Genomic DNA, 26,010 nt, shown 5'->3' with positions numbered 1-26,010 from the left:
TACAGCATTCTCTGATATCTTTCAGAAAGATATCTAGTTTTGATTTAAAGGACTTTAAATGATGGAGAATTCATTATAGCATTTTATGGGCTAATGGTAAAAGCATGGGTCTGGGAGCCAGGTGTTCTGCATTCTAGTCCTACTTTTGCCACTGACTAGCAATTTAACTTTGGACAAGTTACTATCAATATCTCCCACGCATATTCAGTGGGATTAATGCTAATCTCCCTCAAAGAGGAGCTGTGAGGCTTAATTAGCTATTTGTAAAGCACTTGGAGATTCTAAAATGAACAATGGAAGCTTACTTTTCACTGCTAAATGACAGAGCACTGTCCAGCATGAGAAAAATGCTGGCCTAAATCCTGACTGAGTTAAAGATTTTGACTGTTATTTATATTATATATATAAATAAAGCAACAATTTTAAACACTTTTGATAAATGAGTATAGAATACGGATATCAATCTACCAACTGATCAATATGTTTATAAACGTCTTGTAAGTAATTCTATTTTCATGCACTCAGCAGTAAACCTGCCCCATGTTCTTCTGGCCTTATTTTACTGTTACCATAATATCTGTTGCAGCACTATAGCCTCTTCTTTTCACCTGTTTCACCGTTTAATTTTCCAGAAGATCCATTTTTCACTGCTGTCTTTGAGAAGTTCCAGTCAACTGGCCTGAGGAGCTGCTGAGTCTTTTTGTATGTCCAGTATGGGTTAAGTACTATTGTAAGTGCACATAATCCAATGAAAAAGACAGTAAAATATGGAAGTCCCATATTTTCCACCACATCATTCCAATTGGAAACGCACACCCACCACATGTGATAAGTAAGGATCATGCGACAGTGAAAAAAGTGGATCATTACCCACTGGTTTGCCTTCCAAAAAAGGGTATTAGACCAGCCAATCTGGAAAAGACAACAAAGAGAAATGAGATTGCTGGTTCAAGATAAGGCAGTCAGTGTTTTCTATAAATAAGACACATTCAGCTTTCCTGTTGTGTTAGATGCAAACAGACATACACATATATTCTCAATCATTTTCCTCTGGAGTGATAAGAGGTGCTATATAAATGTGCAATCTTTTGCACACAAGAATTATAAACCATTTCATAAACTACGGGCATCTAAGCTCCCTCTAAGCTGTGTGGCAGACTATAAAGGGTCACCCAGGCACGCAGCCACAGGGGCCTGAAGAGGAGAGAGGTAGGGGATGGGCGGGGAGGGGAGCAAGTTGGGGTATACAGGGCTGCCGTGGGCCTCGGCCCCAGAGCTGCTGCCGGCAGAGAGAGGGCTTGGGGGAGTCCTCTAGCCCCAGTCCCAGGGCTGCGGCAGGTGTGGAGAGGGCTGGGGGAGGGGGAGTCCTCTGGCCCCAGCCCCGAGGTAGCCTGCACCACAAACTCCTCATCCCCAGCCCCACCCCCCCGAGCCTGCACCCCCCCATCCCAATTCTCTGCCCCAGTCCTGAGCCCCCTTCCACACCCCTCATCCCCGGCCCCCCTGGAGCCTGCACCCCCAGTGAGAGCCCTCACCCCCCTGCACACCAAGCCCAACCCTCTGCCCTAGCCCTGAGCCCCCCCTGCACCCCAAACCCCTCATCCCGGCCCACCCAAGAGCCTGCACCACCCACACCACACCCCAACCCTGAGCCCCCTCCCACACTCCAAACCCCTCGGCCCCACCCCTGCCACACATCACCTCCATATTTGTGCACATAACAAAATTCATTCCGTACATGGATATAAAAAAAATTAGAGGGAACATTGATGGGCATACAGCATCACTTACATGCACATGGTCTTCCTCCATAAACCATTTTGTAAAGTATCCGAACAAAGCACATGTCACAATATTGCAGTGGGGGCTAGTAGGGTCTGGGAATTTTGGCTAACACCACTTAGGCAAACGATGACTCTCTGCCTGCTCTAGCATCTATATGCACAAAAAGTACCTCCGCGTTTTTTTTAAGTTTTTATCAAAAGCACCTCAGAAGGGCTGAGGCGAGCTGCAGTTTTAAAGAATCCAAATATTTTAGAACTGAAGTTTAAACCACTAAGACGTACCCTTTGGAACTGATTAAGACTTGGGAAGCAGGGCTGTTTTCTTCTTTCCCTACAAGCATGGCAGATTTCTAGTCTATTCTCCCTTCCCCACATCCACAGGGGATATAGAACATACATAAACACTCATGTGTGAGCACACATCTTTATTCTCCAGCAGTAATTTAATGGCCTATATCATGATTGTTGGACCTGATGAGCCACTCTCACGTTACTATTTAGACGTAATAAAAAAACCTTCTAAAATTAGAATTTAATCATCTAATTTTTGGTCCTATGCACAAGATCCCAACAAGTGAGTCAGAAAACTATTTTTTTAAATCTCTTACATTTTGTTTCTTTGTTATGAAATAGGGAAAACAAAAAAAATGTTTGTTTTACACTAGTTAACTATTTTTAGGGTGTTTCTAATTAAGGATTCTCTTGGTCAATTCATTTCTAGTTTGGAAGAAAAAAAAAAATAATCTACCTTGATCCCAGAACTCATCTCCAAATTTGGAGGCCATTATTTATTTGTTTCCAGATATATATGTTCATGGGGAGGGGAGTGAAGGGGCAACATTTTTAGAGGAAACTTCTACCACCAGTAATTAACACAAAATCATTAGCAAGTTCTTACCTTTAAAAGTACCCAGGAGAAGCAGGTTGAAGGAGTGCTCATCTCAAGTAGCAGTCCAATCAGGGGTAGATAGTGTCCAGATTTTATGTTTGTTATCAGCCCAAGAAAGCCACCAAGGGCTAGTAAATGATGAACTACCAAGAACCCATCAAACGTCTTGAAAACAATATTATTCAGATGAACACCTACATTTTCAAGCAAAAAGAAGCCAGAGGCTATTAAGCAATTAAACCAGCTCCACTTTTGCTGTGAATACACTTTGTCAGCTTGAAAAACTGGATCTACAAGCATGGCCCACAACCCAGCTACGCAACTCTGAACTCCAAACACGCCACGTGTGATAGTCATATTCCAGAAGACCTTCTCCTTTGCTGACAAAACACAGTAAGTGGCACTGATCCATGAGGACAGCCAGTGAGCTAGAAGAAATACTCCCAGGTAGATGAAAAAACCAGCTGCTAGTAATGTCAAACGAACTTCCCACAGAACATAGTCCCAGTCAAATATGGCTCTGGACATTGCACCATCATTTGCAAGATTCATTTCTTTCTTCTATACTTCGAAATATCAGGAGGGAGTCTGAAGCGCCTTACTCACACGTTGGTCTGTTTTAAGGCTGCTGAGCCTGTGCCATTACATACAGCAGGTACCCATCTGAAATTTAAAAAAGAAGAAGAAAGGAGACTTGGAAAGAATGGTTCTGTGTGTGCGCGCGCATGTATATAATATAAATAAATAAAACACAGGCACAGCCATTCTTGAAAGAGTCATTTATGAAAGCTCACTAGTTTCACTACAGTAAAGAGTTTCTCCTTCCTGGTCTTTCTTCCCTTCCTGTTACTTCTACATACATAGAATAATTTTTTTTTTTTTTTAAATCTTCAAGTCTTCTGTTGCCTTTCAAAATCATTCCTCAGGAAGACCTAGTAGCGTTAGCAAAACATCTCAACTGTCAATATTGTCACACTGTTAAAATAATTCAACAGTGTATCTGCCAGTTCCTTACAGGATCCTGTTATATGACCAATGTTTATTACTTCTAACAAGGTTCACAATTCAAGTGCAAAGAGCAACAACTACCATGGGCATATTAACATACCTTTGAAACAAAGAAGAATGTACTTTTTGTCTGTTATAATGAGAAGCTTTTACAGTCTTTTTCTCTATTAAGTCCTATGTTGTGAAAAATAAATACAACTTTTCAAAGTTGTAAAATTAAAAAAAAAAAAAAAAAAAAAAGACAGCCCTGCTTCATAGTTCTTTCTTCTGTGAGTTGTTTTAATTATGTATGTAGGATAAGAGGTGTGCATGTTGTTTTGTTTGCAATTTGGAATATCAGACACCAAAAAGAACAAGGCAGAATTTGACAACACCTTATGCTAGTAAATGAGACTATTTACATGAGCAAGGGGCTTGCAGATTATCTGGTGAACAGAACTGTACAGTCAATTTCTGAACAGAATTAGACCACTTTCCAAAAGGTCATTTATTCCTGAAGCTAGCTAACAGGATACAACATAGAGAAACAACCTCTCTATTTCAGAGTAACAGCCGTGTTAGTCTGTATTCGTAAAAAGAAAAGGAGTACTTGTGGCACCTTAGAGACTAACCAATTTATTTGAGCATGAGCTTTCGTGAGCTACAGCTCACTTAGAATCATAGAATATCAGGGTTGGAAGGGACCCCAGAAGGTCATCTAGTCCAACCCCCTGCTCAAAGCAGGACCAATTCCCAGTTAAATCATCCCAGCCAGGGCTTTGTCAAGCCTGACCTTAAAAACCTCTAAGGAAGGAGCTTCTACCACCTCCCTAGGTAACGCATTCCAGTGTTTCACCACCCTCTTAGTGAAAAAGTTTTTCCTCATATCCAATCTAAACCTCCCCCACTGCAACTTGAGACCATTACTCCTCGTTCTGTCATCTGCTACCATTGAGAACAGTCTAGAGCCATCCTCTTTGGAACCCCCTTTCAGGTAGTTGAAAGCAGCTATCAAATCCCCCCTCATTCTTCTCTTCTGCAGGCTAAACAATCCCAGCTCCCTCAGCCTCTCCTCATAACTCATGTGTTCCAGTCCCCTAATCATTTTTGTTGCCCTTCGCTGGACTCTCTCCAATTTATCCACATCCTTCTTGAAGTGTGGGGCCCAAAACTGGACACAGTACTCCAGATGAGGCCTCACCAATGTCGAATAGAGGGGAACGATCACGTCCCTCGATCTGCTCGCTATGCCCCTACTTATACATCCCAAAATGCCATTGGCCTTCTTGGCAACAAGGGCACACTGCTGACTCATATCCAGCTTCTCGTCCACTGTCACCCCTAGGTCCTTTTCTGCAGAACTGCTGCCTAGCCATTCGGTCCCTAGTCTGTAGCTGTGCATTGGGTTCTTCCGTCCTAAGTGCAGGACCCTGCACTTATCCTTATTGAACCTCATCAGATTCCTTTTGGCCCAATCTTCCAATTGGTCTAGGTCCTTCTGTATCCTATCCCTCCCCTCCAGCGTATCTACCACTCCTCCCAGTTTAGTATCATCCGCAAATTTGCTGAGAGTGCAATCCACACCATCCTCCAGATCATTTATGAAGATATTGAATAAAACCGGCCCCAGGACCGACACTTCATCGGATGCACACCGTGGAAACTGCATAAGACATTATATACACACAGAGACCATGAAACAATACCTCCTCCCACCCCACTGTCCTGCTGGTAATAGCTTATCTAAAGTGATCATCAAGTTGGGCCATTTCCAGCACAAATCCAGGTTTTCTCACCCTCCGCCCCCCCCCTCCCAAACTCACTCTCCTGCTGGTAATAGCCCATCCAAAGTGACCACTCTCTTCACAATGTGTATGATAATCAAGGTGGGCCATTTCCTGCACAAATCCAGGTTCTCTCACTCCCTCACCCCCCTCCAAAAACCACACACACAAACTCACTCTCCTGCTGATAATAGCTTATCCAAAGTGACCACTCTCCCTACAATGTGCATGATAATCACAGTAATATCATTATTAACTATATAGTCCAGAATTTTCAAACTTGGGGGTATAAAGTTACATTAAAACGTCCTCAACATGATGTGGTTTAAAGATGCTGAACTTTTTTGTTTAAAAATATCATAATCACCAGTTCATTTTGCTGATGCATTAGAGTGGAGTCAGCAGTGCACCACCGCTGGACACAGCACATCCTGTCAAATATGGCCATGGGAAGAACTGCCAAAAGAATATCTAATTTAACACAGTTTGGGGGGGATGCAGAAGGGGAAGCCATATGGATCGTTAATAACAAATAAAAAGATTCTGTGAAAATGCTCTCCCTCCCTGTTCCCCAATATAATAAATCACAGAAAAGGGGGACAATATCCTCATAGCTACAGAACAAAGGAATGTTGCTTATCATCATTTACACCAGAGCAATCCCACTGCTTTGCATCTTGGACGAGTGGGAGTTAGTGATCCTCATTTGATACAATATTACACTCTCTCTGAAAGCAAGTAGAGAATCAGGTCCGTTAATGTAAGTGTAAGGGGACTGTTGCCCCCTTACTAACATTCAGTGGTGGTGTTTTGGTTGGCTAGCTCCCAGTAGTAAAAGGGGAAGGGTCTATGGGAAACCAGGACCCTGAGACTGACAGTGTCCAGGAACAATGGGGAGAGGCCAATGCTCCAGGTCAGCCTGAATGACAGGGCGAGCAGGCAGGCTAATCAGAGAGTCAGGAGGACAGGGAGGTCCCGTCCGTCGGTGTGAGCTGGAATTGCCTGGGTCAGACAGAGTGGGGCCGAGCTAAGGAGAAAGCAGGGGCCCAAGCTGAGCTGGGGAGCAGAGCTGTGCCAGATCCAGAGGGACCAGAAAAGCAGCCCAGAGAGAGCAGACGCTGTCCTGGGAGCAGAGCTGCAGCCCCAAAGCTAGAGGCAAAGCCCAGAGAAAGCAGACGTGCCCTGGGAGCAGAGCCGCAGCAACCAGAGCCAGAGGGGCCAGAAAAGCAGCCCATGAAGCAGGTCAGTGCTGGGAGCAGTCACAGAAGCAGCCTGCAGAGCAGACCTGTCCTGGGAGCAGAGCTGCAGCAACCAGAGCCAGAGGGACCAGAAAAGCAGCCCAGGGAACTGGACGCAGAGCAGCAGCGCTGAGACAGAGTGGTGGAGCTGGGCCTGGAGCAGTCCGGAGCTGGGTGTAGTGAGCAGCTGGGGAAAGCGAGGGGGACCCTGGGCAGCGGGCCCAGCACAGGGAGACACCTCAGCCAAGAGGCTCTGTAGGCCAGGCTTGGACCGTAACCCCGACAGGGTGGGGGCGACACTGGGAAGAAGGGTCCTACCACTTAGAGCCTGAGAGCATGTGGCCACCACCAGAGCAAGCATCCAACCCACGGCATCCCTGCAGCACAGCCAGGACCTGAGAAGAATGCCTGGGACTTCAGACTGTGAACTGTCCTGACATTCCAGAGACGCTGTTTGTGACGTTCCCTGCCAGAGAACAGCTTGATGTGTTTCCTTTAACCTATCCCATTTTTCCTTATTCTTTTTAAAGTTAACTGTTGATTAAATAACTTGCATTTGCTTTAACTTGTATATAATGGTCAGTGGGTCAGAGAAGTGCCCAGTGCAGAGAGAGTACCCCAGAGTGGGGACACCCTAGTCCCTATCCTAGGTGACCACAGCAGGGTTGGGAGTCAAGCCCCCAGGAATCCTGGGCCCAGCCTTGTTGGGGTTACGAGGACTCTGCCAGACAGGAGAGTGGAAGGGGAGTCCTCAAGGGCAGGGAGGCCACTGGGTAAAGGAAGTGGGAGCGAGGACTCAGATCTTTTCACTAGCCCACTTCACTGGGGCAGTGCAAAAGCCAGGGAAGTTCCCCACAATAGCGGGACTATTCCCCCCGCTTACATAAGCATAGATACATCGGTGTGAAGACAAAGCCCCAAAAACATTTCCTCTCTAAACTCCCCACAAAAAAACAAAAAACACACTCACCCCACCCCACCTACATTCAAAACTCCCCTGACTTCACGCAATGCCACCATACTTCCAAGATAGAGGCTTTCCCGAGCATTTAACCGAAGCCAGCGGTTACCAGCGCTGTCTAATCCCCATTTCCCCCTCAGAAGAGGAAACAATGCAACACACAGAAAGCATTTGCGAATGAATCAGTTCAGGAGGGGGAAACAACAACAACAACAACAGAGAAATAACCACGTGCGGGTTTGCCGAGGCCCACCCTTAACATTCAGCAAAGCGAGCGCGATAGTTAATAAACCCCTTCTCCACCCGGCACCTTTTGCTCGCTACTTACTGGCTGGTCTGCTTCAGCAGCACGCAGGCCTCCTGCTGGCTGCGAGCTTTCTCCCCGCGGCCTCTGTGCTTTCCTGTCATGCGCTCAACACACAGCGATCAGCCGACTGCATAACAGTGCAGTCCGGGCGGCGGCGGCGGCGGCGGCGGCTGCTGCTGCTGCTGCTACCTTCGCCGAGGCAGCTGGCAAGGAAGTGAAGCAGCCTTGAGTCCCCGCTGCTGCGAAGGGACGCACCCGCACCACGGGATAATGTGCAGCTGCCCCGGTCCCACCCTTTGCGCCTGGCTGACGTAAACCATCGCTCCCGCCCCGGCGGGGGCGGGGAGCGCCAGGGCGGGGTGTTTGGTGCGCTCCCCTCGCCTTGGAGCGCAATTCCGCAGCGCGGCGGGGGGGCCAGGCCAGGCCAGGCCAGGCTCTGCCAAGTTTCGGGTCGCACTGAGGGAAAGGGCGATCGCGCCCCGCCCAGCACGGAGTCCTGACAAAACACTGCACGGTGGAGTGTGTTGTCATGGGCAGCCGCAGCGAGAACCACTGAGCTGTGGAGACACGTGGGAGCTGGACCCGTGGGACAGACCCCTCCAAGAGCCCGCTGTGGGGCAGGACGTGTGTGCGTGAGCCGCACAGAAATCGTGTGTCGGCTGTCTCGTATGTGCCCGCCCTGTGGGATGTTGTTATACCGTGCCCTGTTATTTTATCAGGGCTGCCACGTTTTGTGCAACCTGGTGTGGGGCATTTCTCGGGGAGAACAGTCGAGTGATTTCCCTCGCGGGGGCGGTAGGAGCCAGGGGTGTCCAGGGAAATCGGTGGGGATTAGGGTTGTGGAGGGAATCGGGGAAGGACAAGAAGTAAGATGCTTGGGGTTTGTTGAGTGGGGAAGGGAGGAAGAGAATAAATTAACCGGCGTGGGGAAGAGCCTGGACCAGCTGGTGTCCGGAGACAGGAGGTTGGGAAGCTTTGGGCTCCTCGCCCCTGCCTAATGCGGGGAATGTTTGGAACAGCCTCCCCCCAGCTTGCACTTCTTCCAGTTATCTAGCCCCCTCCCCAGCTCCTTTCCCTGTCTGCCCATCCCCCAGCTTTTCTTCTCCGGGAGTTCGCGTCTCGCTGTTGCCTGGGGCGCCACCATCTGATGTTTGCTGCTGACAGCGGCTCACACGGGCTGAGCACCAGCGTGGGGAGCGGGGCAAGCGCTGCTTAGTGACGTGTAAGTTTGCTTTGCAGTTCTGCCCTAGCCCAATGCTGCAGCCTTTGGGTTCCTGCTTTTTTTGTGTGTTCGTTTATTTAATTCTCAAAATTTCTACCATATTAGGTTTTATTTATTTATTTAAATGTGGGGCTTAAGCAACCTGGCATTGGCCCTCAAGACAAGGTGTTATACCAATAAAATAAAAACCAGCAGGATCTTATTAAAGAGGAAAAGGCAAAATACCACATTTATTGTGAATACAGAAAGAATCATGGTAAGCAGTTAGTTATAGCTATAACATTCCATTCAATGTCATATTTATTCACACATTCATTCATACAAACACACATATACACAGTTTCTGCAAGGTTGTTATCATAGTTACCAGCCTTAGAGTTGCTCATGCCAAGCCACTGGCCAGGTGGCCTGGACATGAGGAGGGAGCAGGGCTTTTCCAGATGCTCATCTGATGCTCCTAGAAGTTGGTTTGCAGAATCAGACCCCCCCAAAGTTCTCACTTTCTAGAGTCCATTTTTATAGGAATTTCTTCCTATAAAAGCCAGTCTATAGGAATTGCTTTATCATGCTGTTGCTGAATCAATCAGCAGATAGCACATTCCTGACTGCTCCGTGCTGCTAGATGAAAAGGAGTACTTGTGGCACCTTAGAGACTAACCAATTTATTTGAGCATAAGCTTTCCTGAGCTACAGCTCACTTCATCGGATGCATTCAGTGGAAAATCCGATGAAGTGAGCTATAGCTCATGAAAGCTTATGCTCAAATAAATTGGTTAGTCTCTAAGGTGCCACAAGTACTCCTTTTCTTTTTGCGAATACAGATTAACAGGGCTGTTACTCTGAAACCTGTCATTGTGCTGCTAGATGTTATCTTGTTCTTTGGTTCTCCCATTCTTGAGGCTGTTGGGTGGATTTCAGTCTGCCCTCCGGGAGTCCTCTGCTTATTTCCACTTGACGCCTTCTTCAGCCGATGGACACTGGATTCTTAGGCTGGCACCTCCCTGATCATTCAGTTATTATCCACACCAAGCATCCATCCACATCCATCCTCTATCTCTATTTTAATCACAATTGTTAACAAAGCAAGATGAATACAACAAAAGGGCGGGGAGTCTCCGGGTGCTGTTTCTATTGTTACAAAGTATTGCTTTGAGTCTCTTTCTGTGTGAGTAGTTGTTGTTACAAAGAATTGCTTTGAGAACAGACTCTGTCTTAAAATGACAGGTTTCAGAGTAACAGCCGTGTTAGTCTGTATTCGCAAAAAGAAAAGGAGTACTTGTGGCACTAACCAATTTATTTGAGCATGAGCTTTCGTGAGCTACAGCTCACTTCATCAGATGCATACCGTGGAAACTGCAGCAGACTTTATATACACACAGAGAATATGAAACAATACCTCCTCCCACCCCACTGTCCTGCTGGTAATAGCTTATCTAAAGTGATCATCAGGTTGGGCCATTTCCAGCACAAATCCAGGTTTTCTCACCCTCCACCCCCCCACACAAATTCACTCTCCTGCTGGTGATAGCCCATCCAAAGTGACAACTCTTTACACAATGTGCATGATAATCAAGTTGGGCCATTTCCTGCACAAATCCAGGTTCTCTCACCCCCTCACTCCCCTCCCAAAAACCACACACACAAACTCACTATCCTGCTGGTAATAGCTCATCCAAAGTGACCACTCTCCCTACCTGATGATCACTTTAGATAAGCTATTACCAGCAGGACAGTGGGGTGGGAGGAGGTATTGTTTCATATTCTCTGTGTGTATATAAAGTCTGCTGCAGTTTCCACGGTATGCATCCGATGAAGTGAGCTGTAGCTCACGAAAGCTCATGCTCAAATAAATTGGTTAGTCTCTAAGGTGCCACAAGTACTCCTTTTCTTTTTGTCTTAAAATGTACTAACATAATTAGCAGCTTGCAAGTTTCACACATAGACGGAGAGAAACAGTACCAAAAACCAAGAGACCTCTTAATCCAGTAAAACCCCTGGAATTTAAACTATGGGGAATCAAACTCATTTGTGTTTTTAATACAGAACTTCTTTAATATGATCCAACAAAGGCATTTAATTAGGAACACCCTAATACAGCAGTATAAAGTACATTTAATCCCAATAGATTTAGTCATTTAAATATCTGCAACACAGTTGGTATCTCACTGGCATCTATTCTCTTCCTTTCACACTGACTGCAAACTGGCTCCCAGTTCAGCCAATTTTTCTCTGCCCCTGACAGTTCAGCATTTGTCCCTGCACTGTGTGCTCCAGAGCTTTTCCAAGTCTAGGTTGAAATGTCTCAAGAAATGAGGATAACATTCTCGTTTTATTCAGTTAATAGTTACTGAAATAATTCACCTGTTAGTTTCTTCCCAGTACTTACCCTTGTTGGCAAAGCACCTTAAGGATTAATGGATAAAAAGCTCTGTGTAAGACCTAGGTATTAATTATTCTGCAGTACCATAGTAGACAAGAGAAGTACGTTCAAAGAATTACACTGCTGCCTGTTTTTTACCCCCTGCCTATGTTTCTTCCTTTCTTGTGCTTTCTTGCTCTTTGCAAAATTCCTCTCCTAACTCAGAAACACATTAGAGTGACTGGAATTCAGTAGCTTTCATTTATATCAGTGCACATCACATACCTTATTACTATAATAGATTAAAGCAAAACAGTATGGATTTATTATGGCACACCTGTAATTTTTAGTACACCTTTCAGTTAAAAACAATGCAGAAGGTAGACTTGTTCACAGTGTATTTACCCTATAATTTGCAAGGTGTGTTTTTAAAGCCTAGCATCCAACAAATACAATTTCTAAATAGTCATGTACAGCTAACATTTCCAGAAATACCTATGAAACAAGGAGTACTAAGACAAGGGAAAACAATTTAAACTTATGGGCCAAATTCATCTCTGGTGTATCTGTACTGGCTTCAATACAATCACACCAGGGAAGGATTTGGCCTAATTTTTGTAAACAGGTTGTATTATTTTTAAAATCTTAATTTCCTAGCTAGAGATTTTGAAAAATTAAGTTAAATATGCATGTTAAATCAAAGATATGGGTCTTTTCTTTCTGAGTTAGTGTTGGTTTGTACTCTACAGCAAATATTAAAATGGCCAGTAACATATTAAAGCGCAGTATTTTAAGGATGTTTTGTTACAATCATAAATCTAAATGCTGCAATAGTCACATAAAGTGTTAATGATACATTCACATAGGAAGATAGTCAAAAATTGTAACTTACAGTTCACCCAAGGTTTCTCCCTTATTTTTTATCCTCCTCCTTTACAGAGCCTGCTGCTCAACTTTAACTTCTTTTTGCTGCTTCCCGAGAAGAGCAGAAACAAACAATTAGAGATGTGAAACTATCAAATCAGGTGATCAAAAGTCACATTCTATAGTTATAAAACTCTATCCCTTTAGTGCAAAAGGCCAAAGCAATATATAGAAATAGAAACAACCTCTGATTTTATAGTTAAAATTAGCTGATTGTAATTAATTGCTTTGTCTCAGTTTCATGTTTTGAGTGTCAACTCTTAATGAGCAACAAAACTGAACTACCACTCCAGTTTTAATCATACAGTAGGGAAGGATGTCAGTGGACAAACTGTGCATAATCTGTTAGTCTTTAAAGTGCCACCGGACTCCTTGTTGTTTTTGTCAGTGCACAAGATGATCTGATGCTTACAACATGGAGATCAAGGGCCTAATTCACCACTGCAATGCACCTTGGGTGCTCATTTACACTTCATTATGAATTATTATTTGTATTATGGTAGTGCCTATGGACCAATGAAAAATGTGCCCCAGTGTGCTAGGTGCTGTACAAGGAGAATAGTAGACAGTCCTTGGCCTGAAGAACTTAGAATTTAAATAGACAAGAGAGACAAAGGGTGGATGATTGGGATATAGGAATAATAGTCCTGCTCCTGGACTAGGGGTTAAAATCAGCCCAATAGAAGAATTCAGTATCATCTTAAAGTTGTATCAAGGAAACATAGGAAGGTTAGGGAATTGCTTCATTCACTCTCTCCCCTCCCAAAAGCACTGACAAGTCAATTAACAAACACAACTTTGGACCTAATTTCACTATTTTTAATTTTGTTCCAAACCAGTACAAAACATGGTAAGTGAGCAATAAATCCAAGAATTGTGTTTTAAGTTTAGCAAGAATCTAGAGTTCCCACCATCAGCATAATATAAGCAATAGAAATGGATCTGAATTCTTGGAATTGACAGGGCTTTGTCAGGAAAATTAAAGAAGACAGCAACAAGCAGAAACAATTGAGAAAGAGGTAGACAGAAATGAATATTGTTAACATGAACACCCCATCTGACAGTAACAAGAAATAACTAGAAAGAGTAACAGGCCTAAGTTAAAAGAAAAGGAGTACTGGTGGCACCTTAGAGACTAACCAATTTATTTGAGCATAAGCTTTCGTGAACTACAGCTCACTTCATCGGATGCATAAAGTAGAAAGTACAGTGGGGAGATTTATGTACACACAGACCATGAAAAAATACACATTATAAGGAGAGTGATCACTTAAGATGAGCTATTACCAGCAGGAGAGTGGGGTGGGGGGAGAGAAAACCTTTTGAAGTGATAATCAAGGTGGGCTATTTCCAGCACATTTCCAGGAGTTAACAAGAACTTCTGAGGAACAGTGGGGGCAAAGGGGGGAGGAATAAACAAGGGGAAATAGTTTTACTTAGTATAATGACTCACGGGCGGGGGGGGGGAGAAATAAACAAGGGGAAATAGTTTTACTTAGTATAATGATTCACATTGAGTCATTATACTAAGTAAAACTATTTCCCCTCGTTTATTCCTCCCCCCCCCCCCCGCCCGTGAGTCATTATACTAAGTAAAACTATTTCCCCTTGTTTATTCCTCCCTCCCCCCACCCGCCCCACCTGTTCCTCAGAAGTTCTTGTTAACTCCTGGAAATGGCACACCTTGACTATCACTTCAAAAGGTTTTCTCTCCCCCCACCCCACTCTCCTGCTGGTAATAGCTCATCTTAAGTGATCACTCTCCTTACAATGTGTATTTTTTCATGGTCTGTGTGTATATAAATCTCCTCACTGTATTTTCTGGACTAACACGACTGCTACTCTAAATACAGACTAACACCACTGCTACTCTGAAACAGGCCTAAGTTAGAAGTTCTAAAGAAAAGTTGCCATGAGCTTGTGATGCTCCCCAGAACGACCCAGATTTCTGAGGCATCTAGTCACTACTTGCCCTTAGTGTGAAACAGTCTTGTCTTTGCCTGCTGTGGTTCTGCTCCCTAAACCCAACAGCCTCTGGACCGCCCTCACTCCCCCCAACATTGCCTTCCAGTGTTCGCAGACCTAGCCCTCTCTGTGCAGGCTAGTGCTGAGTACACACCAACCCCCTCAGAGTGCTCCCTGCAGTATCCAGCCCCTGTGTCTAGACCAGGGATCGGTAAGCCCCCTGGCAGGCCGGGCCAGTTTGTTTACCTGCTGTATCCGCAGGTTCAGCCGATCGCAGCTCCCACTGGCCGCAGTTTGCCGTTCCAGGCCAATGGGGGCTGTGAGAAGCTGCAGCCAGCACATCCTATGGCCTGCCCTGCTTCCTGCAGCCCCCATTGGCCCGGAACAGCAAACCAGAGCCAGTGGGAGCTGCGATCAGCTGAACCTGCGGATGCGGCAGGTAAACAAATCGGCCTGGCCCACCCCGCCAGGGGGCTTGCTCTGGCGGGCTGCGTGCTGAAGATTGCCGATCCCTGATATAGACTCTGACAGTTATTACCAGGTAAGCCATTTCCAAAAAGAGAGAGAGTACACACAGCTTGAGTGGTACAGCTCAGGATCAGGTCCTTTATAACATTACAGCACTGAAATATATTTACAGCGAAAACAATCTTAAGTTTATTAACAGATTAAGACTTCAGACACACTGAGAAAGGAAAATGAGTGGAAACAGATCTGGTTACACATATAAAACAAAACATAAAATACAATCCTAAGTCGATACTTATTAATGGTTATCTTTCCTATTTTATCAAGTAGATATTCTCCCAAAGATCAGGGCCGGCTCCAGCTTTTTTGCCGCCCCAAGCGGTGAAGGAAAAAACAAAAAAACCAAGCCTGGTTGAGCTGCCGCCGAAGAGGAAGAGAGAGACTGCAGGGCCTGCCGCCGAATTGCCGCCAAAGACCTGGACGTGCCGCCCCGATGACGGAAGGAGTGCTGCCCCTTTCTATTGGCCGCCCCAAGCACCTGCTTCCTTCGCTGGTGCCTGGAACCGGCCCTGCCAAGGATTCAGTCTTTGACGGAACTGCTGGTTTTCAGACAAAACCAGGATCCAAATTTTCATGAATATCCCTACACTCTTCCAGTGGTTTCCTCAGTACATGGATTCCAAGATGGCTTTTTGCTTGTCCTTATGCAGTACTGAAGTGTAGTACTTGATAGTATTTAAGTAAGCCAATATAAGCAATACAAGGAAGAAGTTTATAAGGGAGGGGTATACAGCTTCCAAAAAGAACATTGGATCTAATTCTTAGCCTGTACGCTGTATCCAAAAAACAAACATTAAAAATGTGGTGTGATGTTATTGACATAAACTGTGACTATATAGATCGCTGTTGCAACCAAGGTCCTATAGTTGCATCAAATCTTGTACAAAGGAGGTCAAATAAGGTGTCTATGAAAAGGTTGTAATTTGCTGGTTATGATTATGCTGTCTGTATGTGTGTATCATTTTTGTATTTGAAGTTATGAATATTGGCTATGTACTTGTATCTCAATGTGTTTGATTCTAAGTAGCATCAGTGAAGCATTTGGTCAGCTTCTTGAGAAAGGACTATTCTGAGTAAGTGCCCAGTCAAGAAACATTTGAATGACAATGGACCTTGGGAGACTCCAATCCACATCTGAGGAGCCTTCCTGAGACCGTTCAAGGTAGCATGTGAGCAATGGCTGCTGCCTGCAAACTGAGTCATGCTTGGACATGTGACTTGCCCATGTGACTCCATACTCCATCTTGCTGCTGTGATTTTCCACAGTAAGAACAAAGGGGTCCTTCCACATGGCAGAGGATATAAAAGGCCCTGGAAACCCCTCCATTTTGTCTTCAGTCCTGCTTCTGAGCTCTGGATGAACTATGCTTGAAACTAAAGCTCTGAACAAAGGATTGAACAACCCATCCAAACTGGGATGTTTGTACTCCAGAGACTTGATTGGTTTAAATCAGCAGTAATCCCATCAAGCCTGAAGCAAGCCTGAACTAAGAACTTTGCAATTGTTGTATGTATTTGATTCCATTTAACCAATTCTAACTCTCTTCTATATTTATTTCTTTTTATGAATCAACCTTTAGATTTTAGATTCTAAAGGATTGGCAATGGCGTGATTTGTGGGTAAGATCTAACTGGTATATTGATCTGGGTCTGGGGCTTGGTCCTTTGAGATCAGGAGAACCTCTTTTTATTTTACAGGGGTATTGGTTTTCATAACCATTCATCCCCATAAGGAGCAGTGCTGGTGGTGATACTGGGAAACTGGAGTGTCTAAGGGAATTGCTCGTATGACTTCTGGTTAGCCAGTGGGGTAAAACTGCAGTCCTCTCCATTCGGCTGGTTTGGTGTGCCTTATTAGTAAAGGACCCCTGACCTTGGGCTGTAACTGCCCTGCTCTAAGCAATTTGTCCTGAATTGATACTCTCAGTAGTGTCACACCAAAGGCCGCTTTATTACATGCAGCTAACATAAATTAGGAGAAATCTTAAAGGAAAAAAAACTCTAACAGGTGAGAGAATTTGGGCTTGTGAAGTGGGATTTCTCCTCCTCTCTAGAGACTGAAACCAAGCAACATGGACTGAGGATGCTTTGCATATGCCCAAAACGGAATTATCCTTGGACATGCAGCAGAGACTGCCTGTAGGGAGCCAGGGTGGCTTCCCTCTGAACCAGAGGGTAAAGAGCCACCCTCTCAACCTGAGTGGGCAGGGCCAGACCAAGTTTATGCCAATCCCCGGAAGGGGAGGGATGGGACAGGAAGTACAAAGGGCAGGGCCCTTTGCCCAGTGGGGAGCGCACCAGGGAGGGAGACAGAGACAGGCTGCTGGCTGCTCCCTTGCGATCCTGCTGCCGACCCAGGGGAGGCCCTGGGCCAGGAGGAACCTGACCGGGAAGAAGGCCTGTGGCCAGCCACTGTGTACCTGGAGGGCCTGGAGGGGCCCGGCTGTAACCCAGGCCAGCGTGAGTCCGACACAGAGGGGGAGCTGGATCTGCCAGTGGCAGAATACCCGGACAAGCTGGAGGGATCGGAGAGACCCGCTGGAGAGACCGGGTAGGAAGTAGCCTAGGGGCAGAACTGCACCGTGGGGTGGGTGTGTTTGGTCAGTGGGCACAGATGGCCCCCCGCTGACCGAGCAGCAGGACCTTCGCCTTCTGCCACTGTCAGGGCCCTGGGCTGGGACGCAGTGGAGTTGAGTGGGCCTGCGTTCCCCTACCCTAGCCAACCTGCCTTGTGTAGCAGAACCATGCACGACAAACCCGTGCCAGCACTCCCCTGCCTGAGGGGTGCGCTGCAGACTCGTGCCGGCGCTCCCCTGCCTGAGGGGTGCGCTGCAGACTCGTGCCGGCGCTCCCCTGCCTGAGGGGCGCGCTGCAGACTCGTGCCGGCGCTCCCCTGCCTGAGGGGCGCGCTGCAGACTCGTGCCGGCGCTCCCCTGCCTGAGGGGCGCGCTGCAGACTTCGGCCAGCACACCTTTCCTGCTAATTCCCCAGTGCCCGAAAGGCATGACTAAGGCCCACCACTGGAACCGTCGCTCTCCATCGCCCCCTAGGAGCTCGGAGGACCGATTGAAACCTGTCACAAGTGGTGGAGAATGCGGGCAGGCGATCCCTATTCTTGCAGAAAGGGGTTAGCGCGAGGGGGCCTCTGAAACTCCCCTACTGGAAAGAAGGAGATGGAAAGGCTTATCAAGTTCCTGGCTGAGAGCCGGCAATAGCAGCAGCACCAACTCATACAGCAGCTGGGGGCCCACCAGCAGCAGTTGCTTCAAACCCTGGGGGCCCAGCACCATGAACACCAAACCCAATGCTTCCAGCAGCTTGCAACCCTGTGGCCGGGCCATGGTGGGGGCAACCGGAGAGGGCAGCCACCCTGCCCCCTCCCGCCCCATTGATCTGTCTGGCCAAGATGGGGCCTGAGGATGACCCAGAGGCCTATCTGGTTGGGCACCTGACCAATGGGCGACCCTCCTCACCCCATATCTGACGGGGCCGGCCCAGAAGGCTTACCGTGGGCTCCTAGATGATGAGGCCCGCATTTACGCTCGAGTGAAAACAGCTATCTTGGATGCCTTTGACATTACGCCGGAGACTTTTCGGCGACGGTTTCGGGAAAAGGTCTACCCACCGGGCACCAGACCCCGGGCCGTGGCCCAGGAACTGAAGGACGCAGGTACCCGATGGCTCCAACCCGAGCGTCGAACCGCAGCTGAGGTGACTGAACAGGTCATCCTCGAACAATTCGTGCACATCCTCCCACCCCAGGGGAGGGCTTGGGTGTTGCGGCACTGGCCACAAAGTCTGAGCACAGCCGTCGTGCTTATGGAGGACTTTCTCGAGGCAGAGGCCCCAATAGGACCGGCCGCCTGCCCCCCAAACCCTGGACCCAATGCACAGAAACTTGAAAGGAGGGGGCCCACCTCCCAAACCAACGCACCCCACCGTACCCGACGACCAGATGGCAGCAGGACCGAGATTTCCCGACGCCCCGAGTCCTCACCACGCTTCAGCCCTGGACGCTTAACCCAACCACCGGGCCCCAGCCAACTCTGCAGCCCCACTGGTGCCCCCACGCGGCTGGTGCGCCCAGAGGTAGGACCTTGTTTCCGATGTGGCGAGTATGGTCATCTGCAATGGGGCTGTCCTGCGATGGACTGCAACTTTGGTCTGGTGTGCACCGGGGAGTGGTGGGCCTGTCCGCTCTCCGTGGCCAAACTGACAGCTCCCATGGAAGTCGCTGGGGTCCCAGTGGTGGGTCTAGTTGATTCGGGCTGTGGGCAGACCCTTGTCCACCAGGCACTCTTCTTGGACACCAAGCGAACCATTGGGGAAGTACGGATTCAGTGCATCCACGGAGACATAAAATCATACCCCACGGTTCGGGTCCCCATCACGGTGAACAGAGCAACTCGGTTAATGAATGTGGTGGTGGCATCATCCCTCGCCTATCCAGTGATCCTGGGCCACGACTGGCCAGACTTCGTCTAGGTGCTCCAATCCCTACCCAACAAAGAGGCGCTCGAGGGAGCCCCGCCTGAGAGGAAGACAGGACCTGACTCGAGCTCTGACCCTGGAGCTGACCCAGGTCCCACCCCCGCACCGGATGGCCTGGAAATGGCTGGTCCCCCTCCTGACCTGGTGGACTTTAGCTGGGATCAAAAGGAGGACCCTACACTCTGGTTTGCCTATGAGCAGCTGGCCTGGGTGGATGGTGAGGTCGTGGAGGCGCGGCGCACCACCCAATGGCCCGGGTTTGAACTCAACCATGAGCGGCTCTACCGCCTTGACTGAGACCCCCAGACCCAAGAGGTCTGGACCCAACTCGTGGTCCCCCGTATTCATTGTCGAGCTGTCCTGAAGCTTGCACATGACATCCTGGCTGCTGGCCATTTAGGGCAGGAAAAAAACTGTGGCTAGGGTCCTGGCCAGGTTCTTCTGGCCCGGCGTCCACCGTGAGGTGAAGGATTACTGTGCGTCATGCCCGGACTGCCAAAACTTGCAGCCCGAGCAGGGGTACGGAAGGCCCCCTGGTCCCTTTACCAGTCGTAGGTGTACCGTTTGAGCAGGTAGCCATGGACCTGGTCGGGCCTTTTCCAAAAAGTAAGGCAGGCCATCAATACATCCTCGTCCTGATGGACTTCGCCACCCGCTTCCCCGAGGCCGTCCCCTTAAGAAGTATCACCACCTGCACTATCACTGCGGAGCTCTTGAAGATCTTCGCAAGTCAGATTCCCACGGGAGATACTCACTGATCAGGGGACCAACTTCACGTCTAAGCTGTTCCGTCACGTATGTGCCCTATTGGGGATTAAGAAATTGCAGACCTCGGTCTACCATCCCCAGACTGACAGATTGGTCGAACGATTTAACCGGACCCTGAAGGGAATGTTGCAGCGTTTCCATACCCAGGACCTCCGCCAGTGGGACCAGCTGCTCCCTCCTTTACTACTGGCAATTCGAGAAGTCCCACAGGTGTCCACGAAGTTCTCCCCGTTCGAGCTCCTCTATGGATGGCAACCCTGCAGGGTGTTAGACCTCTTGAGGGAGACTTTGGAACACAACCCGTCTGCAACACAGGGTCTCTTGCAATACGTCTTACAACTGCAGGGGCAGCTGGCACGGGTGGGTGAGCTCGTGAGGGAGAACTTAAACACAGCCCAAAGAGCCCAGGAGCAGCACTACAATCGGGGCGCCCAGGCTCGATCATTTGGGCCAGGGGACCAAGTGCTCCTCCTGCTCCCCTCGGAGGAATCAAAGCTTTTTGCCCGCTGGCAGGGTCCGTATGAGGTCCTCCACCAGGTAGGGCCTGTCACCTACGAAATTCGGCAACCTGGTCACCGTAAGGAAAAACAGATTTACCATGTAAACCTTTTAAAACCCTGGCAGGACTGGGAAGGGCTCCTTGTTGCCCCATATCCCCCCAAACTGGACCTGGGGCCCCAACTGCCCGAGGAGTCGGATAATGGTGAGCCCCAGCTAGCAGAGACTCACAGTTGAGCAGCAAGAACAGGCACTCTGCTTAGTAAGGGCATTCCCCAAGACATTCACCATGAAACCCGGGCGGACTATGCTCACCTACCATGTGATCCAGACGGAACCCGGGGTGGTGGTCTGAGAGACAACCCGGCCATTGCCTAGACGAATGTGGGAGGCTGTAGAAGAGGAAGTCCAGGCGATCGTGGATCTGGGTGTTATTGAGTGCTCCCAGAGCGAGTGGCGGAGCCCCGTCGTTCTCATACCAAAGCCAGATGGGAGCCGGCGGTTTTGTATTGACTTCCGGAGGGTAAACACCATGTCAAAATTTGACGCCTATCCGATGCCCTGCATTGATGAGCTCCTCAACCGGCTCGGGGAGGCCTGTTATATCACCACTTTAGACCTCACCAAGAGGTACTGGCAGATCCCCTTGGATCCCAGGTCCAAGGAGAAGACCGCGTTTGCCACCCCTTCAGGGTTATACCATTTCACCCGGATGCCTTTCGGCCTACATGGGGCCCCGGCAACCTTCCAGCATTTGATGGACCCGGTGTTGCAACCACACACAAAGTACGCTGCGGCCTACCTGGACGATGTGGTCATCTATGGCAATAACTGGGAGGAACATCTTAACCAAGTAGTGGCGGTCCTCCGGGACCTCCGCGCAGCCGGGCTTACGGCCAATCCAAAAAAATGCCGACTCGGGCGGGAGGAAACCACTTACCTGGGCTACACCTTGGGCCGGGGACCGGTCCGCCCCCTCATTGGGAAAGTCCAAGCACTCCAGGAATGTCGGTGCCGACCACGAAGAGGCAGGTGCGTCAATTCTTGGGCTTAGCTGGTTATTACCGGCGGTTTGTACCCCACTTCGCAAGCATTATGGCCCCGTTAACGGAGCTCCTGACGAAGGACAGTCCCCGCCGGGTGCATTGGTCCAACGAGTGCGAACGGCCTTTTGAACTGTCAAAGAACGGCTGTGTAGCGATCCAGTACTCTTCAACCCTGACTTTCATCGTGCCTTTATCGTTCAGGCTGATGCCTCAGGCGTAGGGCTTGGGGCGGTCCTCTCACAGGAGGTTGACGGGGAGGAACAGCCTATTGTTTACCTCAGTCGGAAGCTGTTCCCCAGAGAATGGAACTACTCCATCGTGGAGAAAGAGGCCCTAGCAGTTAAGTGGGCAGTCGATGCTCTCTGCTACTACATCCTCGGGGCCCCCTTTATACTGGTTACGGACCACGCACCCCTGAAGTGGCTTAATAAGATGAAGGACAATAATGCCAGGCTGATGCGGTTGCATCTAGCCCTGCAGCCCTATGCCTTCACGATTCACCATTGGGCGGGACGAGACAACGCCAATGCGGATTTCCTATCCCGCCTTGGAGAGGGTGAGGACGCCAGCTCCGAAGATCGGGAGCTGGATTTGAGGGGTGGGGTATGTAGGGAGCCAGGGTGGCTTCCCTCCGAACCAGAGGGTAAAGAGCCACCCTCTCAACCTGAGTGGGCGGGGCTGGATCAAGCTTACGCCAATCCCCCACCCAGTGTTACCGTACACACTGTAATGAGAGTGATCAGGTAAGGTGAGCTATTACCAGCAGGAGAGTGGGGGAGGAAAAAGCCTTTTGTAGTGATAATCAAGGTGGGCCATTTCCAGCAGTTGACTGTTCCTCAGATGTTCTTGTCAACTGCTGGAAATGGCCCACCTTGATTATCACTACAAAAGGTTTTTTTGCCCCCCCCCCCCTTGGTAATAACTCACCTTACCTGATCACTCTCCTTACAGTGTGTATGGTAACACCCATTGTTTCATGTTCTCTATGTATATAACTCTCCCCACTGTATTTTCTACTGAATGCATCCGATGAAGTGAGCTGTAGCTCACGAAAGCTTATGCTCAATAAATTTGTTAGTCTCTAAGGTGCCACAAGTACTCCTTTTCTAATATGCCACAGTATCTGGGGTCACTTACAGTATCTGACACTACAGCCAGGCTTAGCGAGTGCTGTCTTTAATAGGTCCTTCATTATTACTATAATTACAATTTCTAGAAGTATTTGAAAATGGCCTTTGGGTTATGTCCTCCTGAATGTGATGTAGATCATGTCTTACCTCATTTCTCAGAGCCAGGTTCATAGTATCAGAGTTCTCCCTGTTCTCCGTGCCTGAGATTTGTTAAGATAGTTAGTTCCTGGGTAACTCCCTGGGTTGTCTTGTAGGAGGTGTAGTCATCTAATCTGTATTATTCCTGGCCTGTTCTCAGGTGAAATCTCTGGCTTTCTGTGGTAAGCCAAAAATACTGACCTACCAGGGAGAGACAAGGGCATTCCCCTGATAGCTATATGTAGCATGGCAGGGTAGCATTGGCTGAGAGTGGCTCTCTTTATGATTTATACAATATGTCAAATATGCCTGATCAGGGATCTAGGTACCTTTGCTGTAAATTAAAAGTACTGTCCTAGTAGTTCAAAGCAAGGTTAACAAAGCCAAAAACCAGAGAGGAAAAACTTATCTCAGTTACAAATACCAGCATGCAGTATAAAGGTCTCAGCCCCCGATCCCAAAATCGTGGGGGAGGAAGTGGAGAGGGCACTCTATTCTGGTGGATTTTTCCATATGGAAAATTTGACGATCTTTTATGTCGTCACATAGTTTTAACACCAAATTTTGCCTGACATCTTCATCTTTATTGAGATCTGTTCTTCTAATAGCCACTAATCTGCATTCTATATTAAAACCTCTGGGTCTCGATCTCTGGGATACATATATGCACACCCTGCCTCCAGGGCGTCAGCTGCAATACTAAATGCACCATCTCACTTAATAAATTTTATACTAATTTTATAGTATAAATATACTCGTCCAAATCTTTCTAACCACATTGCTTCCTCCCATCTCAAACCCATACAATATGCAAATTTCTTTCCCTTGTCTTCTCCCTGGGTCCCAGCTCCTTAAGAAAAGATGGACTCTCCCTCCCCTCTCTTTTTAGGTGTCTAGAAACAAACACTGGTGGTACTACTATCTCCCCCTTTTGTCCCTAGAAATAAATAAATAATAAATATTAACGTACCCAGGTTTGATGAAACTTCTGGTTATTGTTGGTTCCCACTGAGTAGGATACTGTGGGTGACAGCTCAGCATTCAAGCTCTTCCCTTATGTCTGGACAAGTCTTAACAGTGTTGGGTGCATCAGACCAATCCGCACTGGGTAGTCAGACTCTTTCTTCATAGCTTTACTCTTCAGGGGCTGGTCTAACTGGTCTTTTAGGCATAGCCTGCCTCTTCAGAACTTGTTTCTCTGCCTTTCTTCTCAGATTCCTCACATCAGGTACATCTGATGCCTCTGTAGGAGCTGGTGAAACAAATCCTTTCATCTGTGTCTCACTTGGGGTATTTATAAGACCTCTTAGGCCACCGTTTCTCACATGTGGCCACCAGGGGGTTTCCCTGCGGCCACGGCAGTTTCCTGGGCAGTGTGTGTGGGGGGAGCATTAGCCCCTGCCCTTCCTCCCTGTTGCTCCTACATGCCCCGCCGCTCTGGAGACAAAGGTGGGATGCACAACGCTTAAGGAGCAAGGTGAGGAGGCAAGCAGCAAGATGGCGGGGGGGAGGCAGGGCAGTAAGGAGATGAGCGGCAAGCCAGCAGCAGGGTGAGGAGGCAGGCGGGGGGTCTGGCTGTGAGGAGGTGAGTGGGGGTTCTCGCAGCGGGCTGGGGGGTGAGTGGCGGGTGGGCGAGTGAGAGGAGGCAAGCGGCGGGTAGAGGACTGAGGAGGGATGCAGGAGGCAAGCAGCAGGCAGGGGACTGAGGAGGCAAGCGGCGGGTGGAGGACTGAGGAGGGATGCAGGAGGCAAGCAGCAGGCAGGGGACTGAGGAGGCAAGCGGCGGGTGGAGGACTGAGGAGGGATGCAGGAGGCAAGCAGCAGGCAGGGGACTGAGGAGGCAAGCGGCGGGTGCATGGGCAGCAGGTGGAGCCCCCCTTTGGGGAGGCTAACCCCCGACTCCACCCCTGCCACCCATGTCTCCCCCCCACTCCCAGCAGCCGGATCCCCAAGACCCCCGACTCCCCCTGCAACTGGAGCCACAAGCCCCCCGCCTGGAGAAGCCCCGAGCACTGCCCCCCTCTGCTGGAGGAGCTCCAGGTCGGCCGAAGCCCCAAGCCCCCCCCGCCTGCCTAGAGGAGCCCTGGGTCAGGTGCAGCCGTGCCTCCCCTCCCCAGACCCAAGCCACCCAATTATGTTTTTCATTATTATTTGGACTTCTGTTATGTCAAAGCATTTTTAAATTTATTTCAGAATTGTTGTACAGACAACCACATTTACCAAAAAAGCAAAAGAAACAATAATAAAAAAAGACAAGAACATGCAAAGCACCTTATTTGTGTTTCTATTCTGTTATCTCTGTTCTTTACTAGACCTAACTGTGCATTATTTTTATTGAGTCTGCAAAAAAACCAAAAACAACCCCCCCAACCTTACATAAATAAATTACTATGATTCAGATGTATAATATGTGCCTATTACTTTATTAACTTCAGTAAAAATAAATAATTTTAGGAAAAAGTGTCAGTCCAGCCACCAGCAAGAGTTGGTGGCTACACTGAGGTCACCAAAAATTTGTTGCAAGAACCCCTGGCTCAAGATAATTTCTGCTCAGGCAAGGCTAGGAGTTTTGTTTTTGGTTTTTTTCCCCCTCTCTCTCAAACTACAGCAACAATTTAGGGAAAGAACTCTGAAGGGTTTATTTAGATTATGCTGGGCCCAGATGTACTAAAAGTTTGGTGCCCCATTCAGATCATCAGATACATCTCTAGGTAGAAAATCAGCATTGCACTGTACTATCATTTTCTAATTTAGCTTTGTATTGAGAGTGCCTACCTGTTACTGTTTTGTCTTGTTCTTAGACTATTAGATGATTTACACCAACTGATAATCTGGTCCTCCCTCTCTCTTTTATACTGACACATCCCACTTCTTTCTGCCTAGTCCTTGCTGACTGCTTCAATTTTTCTGAATTATCCCTATCTCTTTTACATTGTTTCACATCTGTTCCTGCTGCTTGTGATGAGTTTGTCAGATGTTCCAATTCCGAGT

At 48.1% G+C, this 26,010-nt stretch overlaps 1 protein-coding gene and 1 long non-coding RNA gene across 2 annotated transcripts; one reads left to right on the top strand and one right to left on the bottom strand.

Annotated features, from left to right (window-relative positions):
• Positions 1-375: 375 nt before the first annotated feature.
• On the bottom strand, positions 376-8,092 carry LOC311518458 (protein CLN8-like). Its single transcript, XM_084624294.1, has 3 exons — positions 7,972-8,092; positions 2,683-3,336; positions 376-912 (listed from the first exon to the last, which is right to left on the bottom strand). Exons 2-3 carry the CDS (start codon positions 3,223-3,225, stop codon positions 589-591), a joined length of 867 nt encoding a protein of 288 aa, XP_084480420.1. The 5' UTR covers positions 3,226-3,336; positions 7,972-8,092; the 3' UTR covers positions 376-588.
• Positions 8,093-9,044: 952 nt separating this feature from the next.
• On the top strand, positions 9,045-16,516 carry LOC311518461. Its single transcript, XR_014710993.1, has 3 exons — positions 9,045-9,172; positions 12,471-12,556; positions 15,219-16,516. It is a non-coding gene; the product is annotated as an uncharacterized lncRNA (long non-coding RNA).
• The last annotated feature ends 9,494 nt before the right edge of the window (positions 16,517-26,010 follow it).

The sequence above is a fragment of the Lepidochelys olivacea genome (genome assembly GCF_965140295.1).
Source record: "Lepidochelys olivacea isolate rLepOli2 genome assembly, chromosome: 3".
Taxonomy (NCBI): Eukaryota; Metazoa; Chordata; order Testudines; family Cheloniidae; genus Lepidochelys; species Lepidochelys olivacea.
Note: the sequence above shows the minus strand (reverse complement) of the source record. Positions and strands in the feature narration are given on the sequence as shown.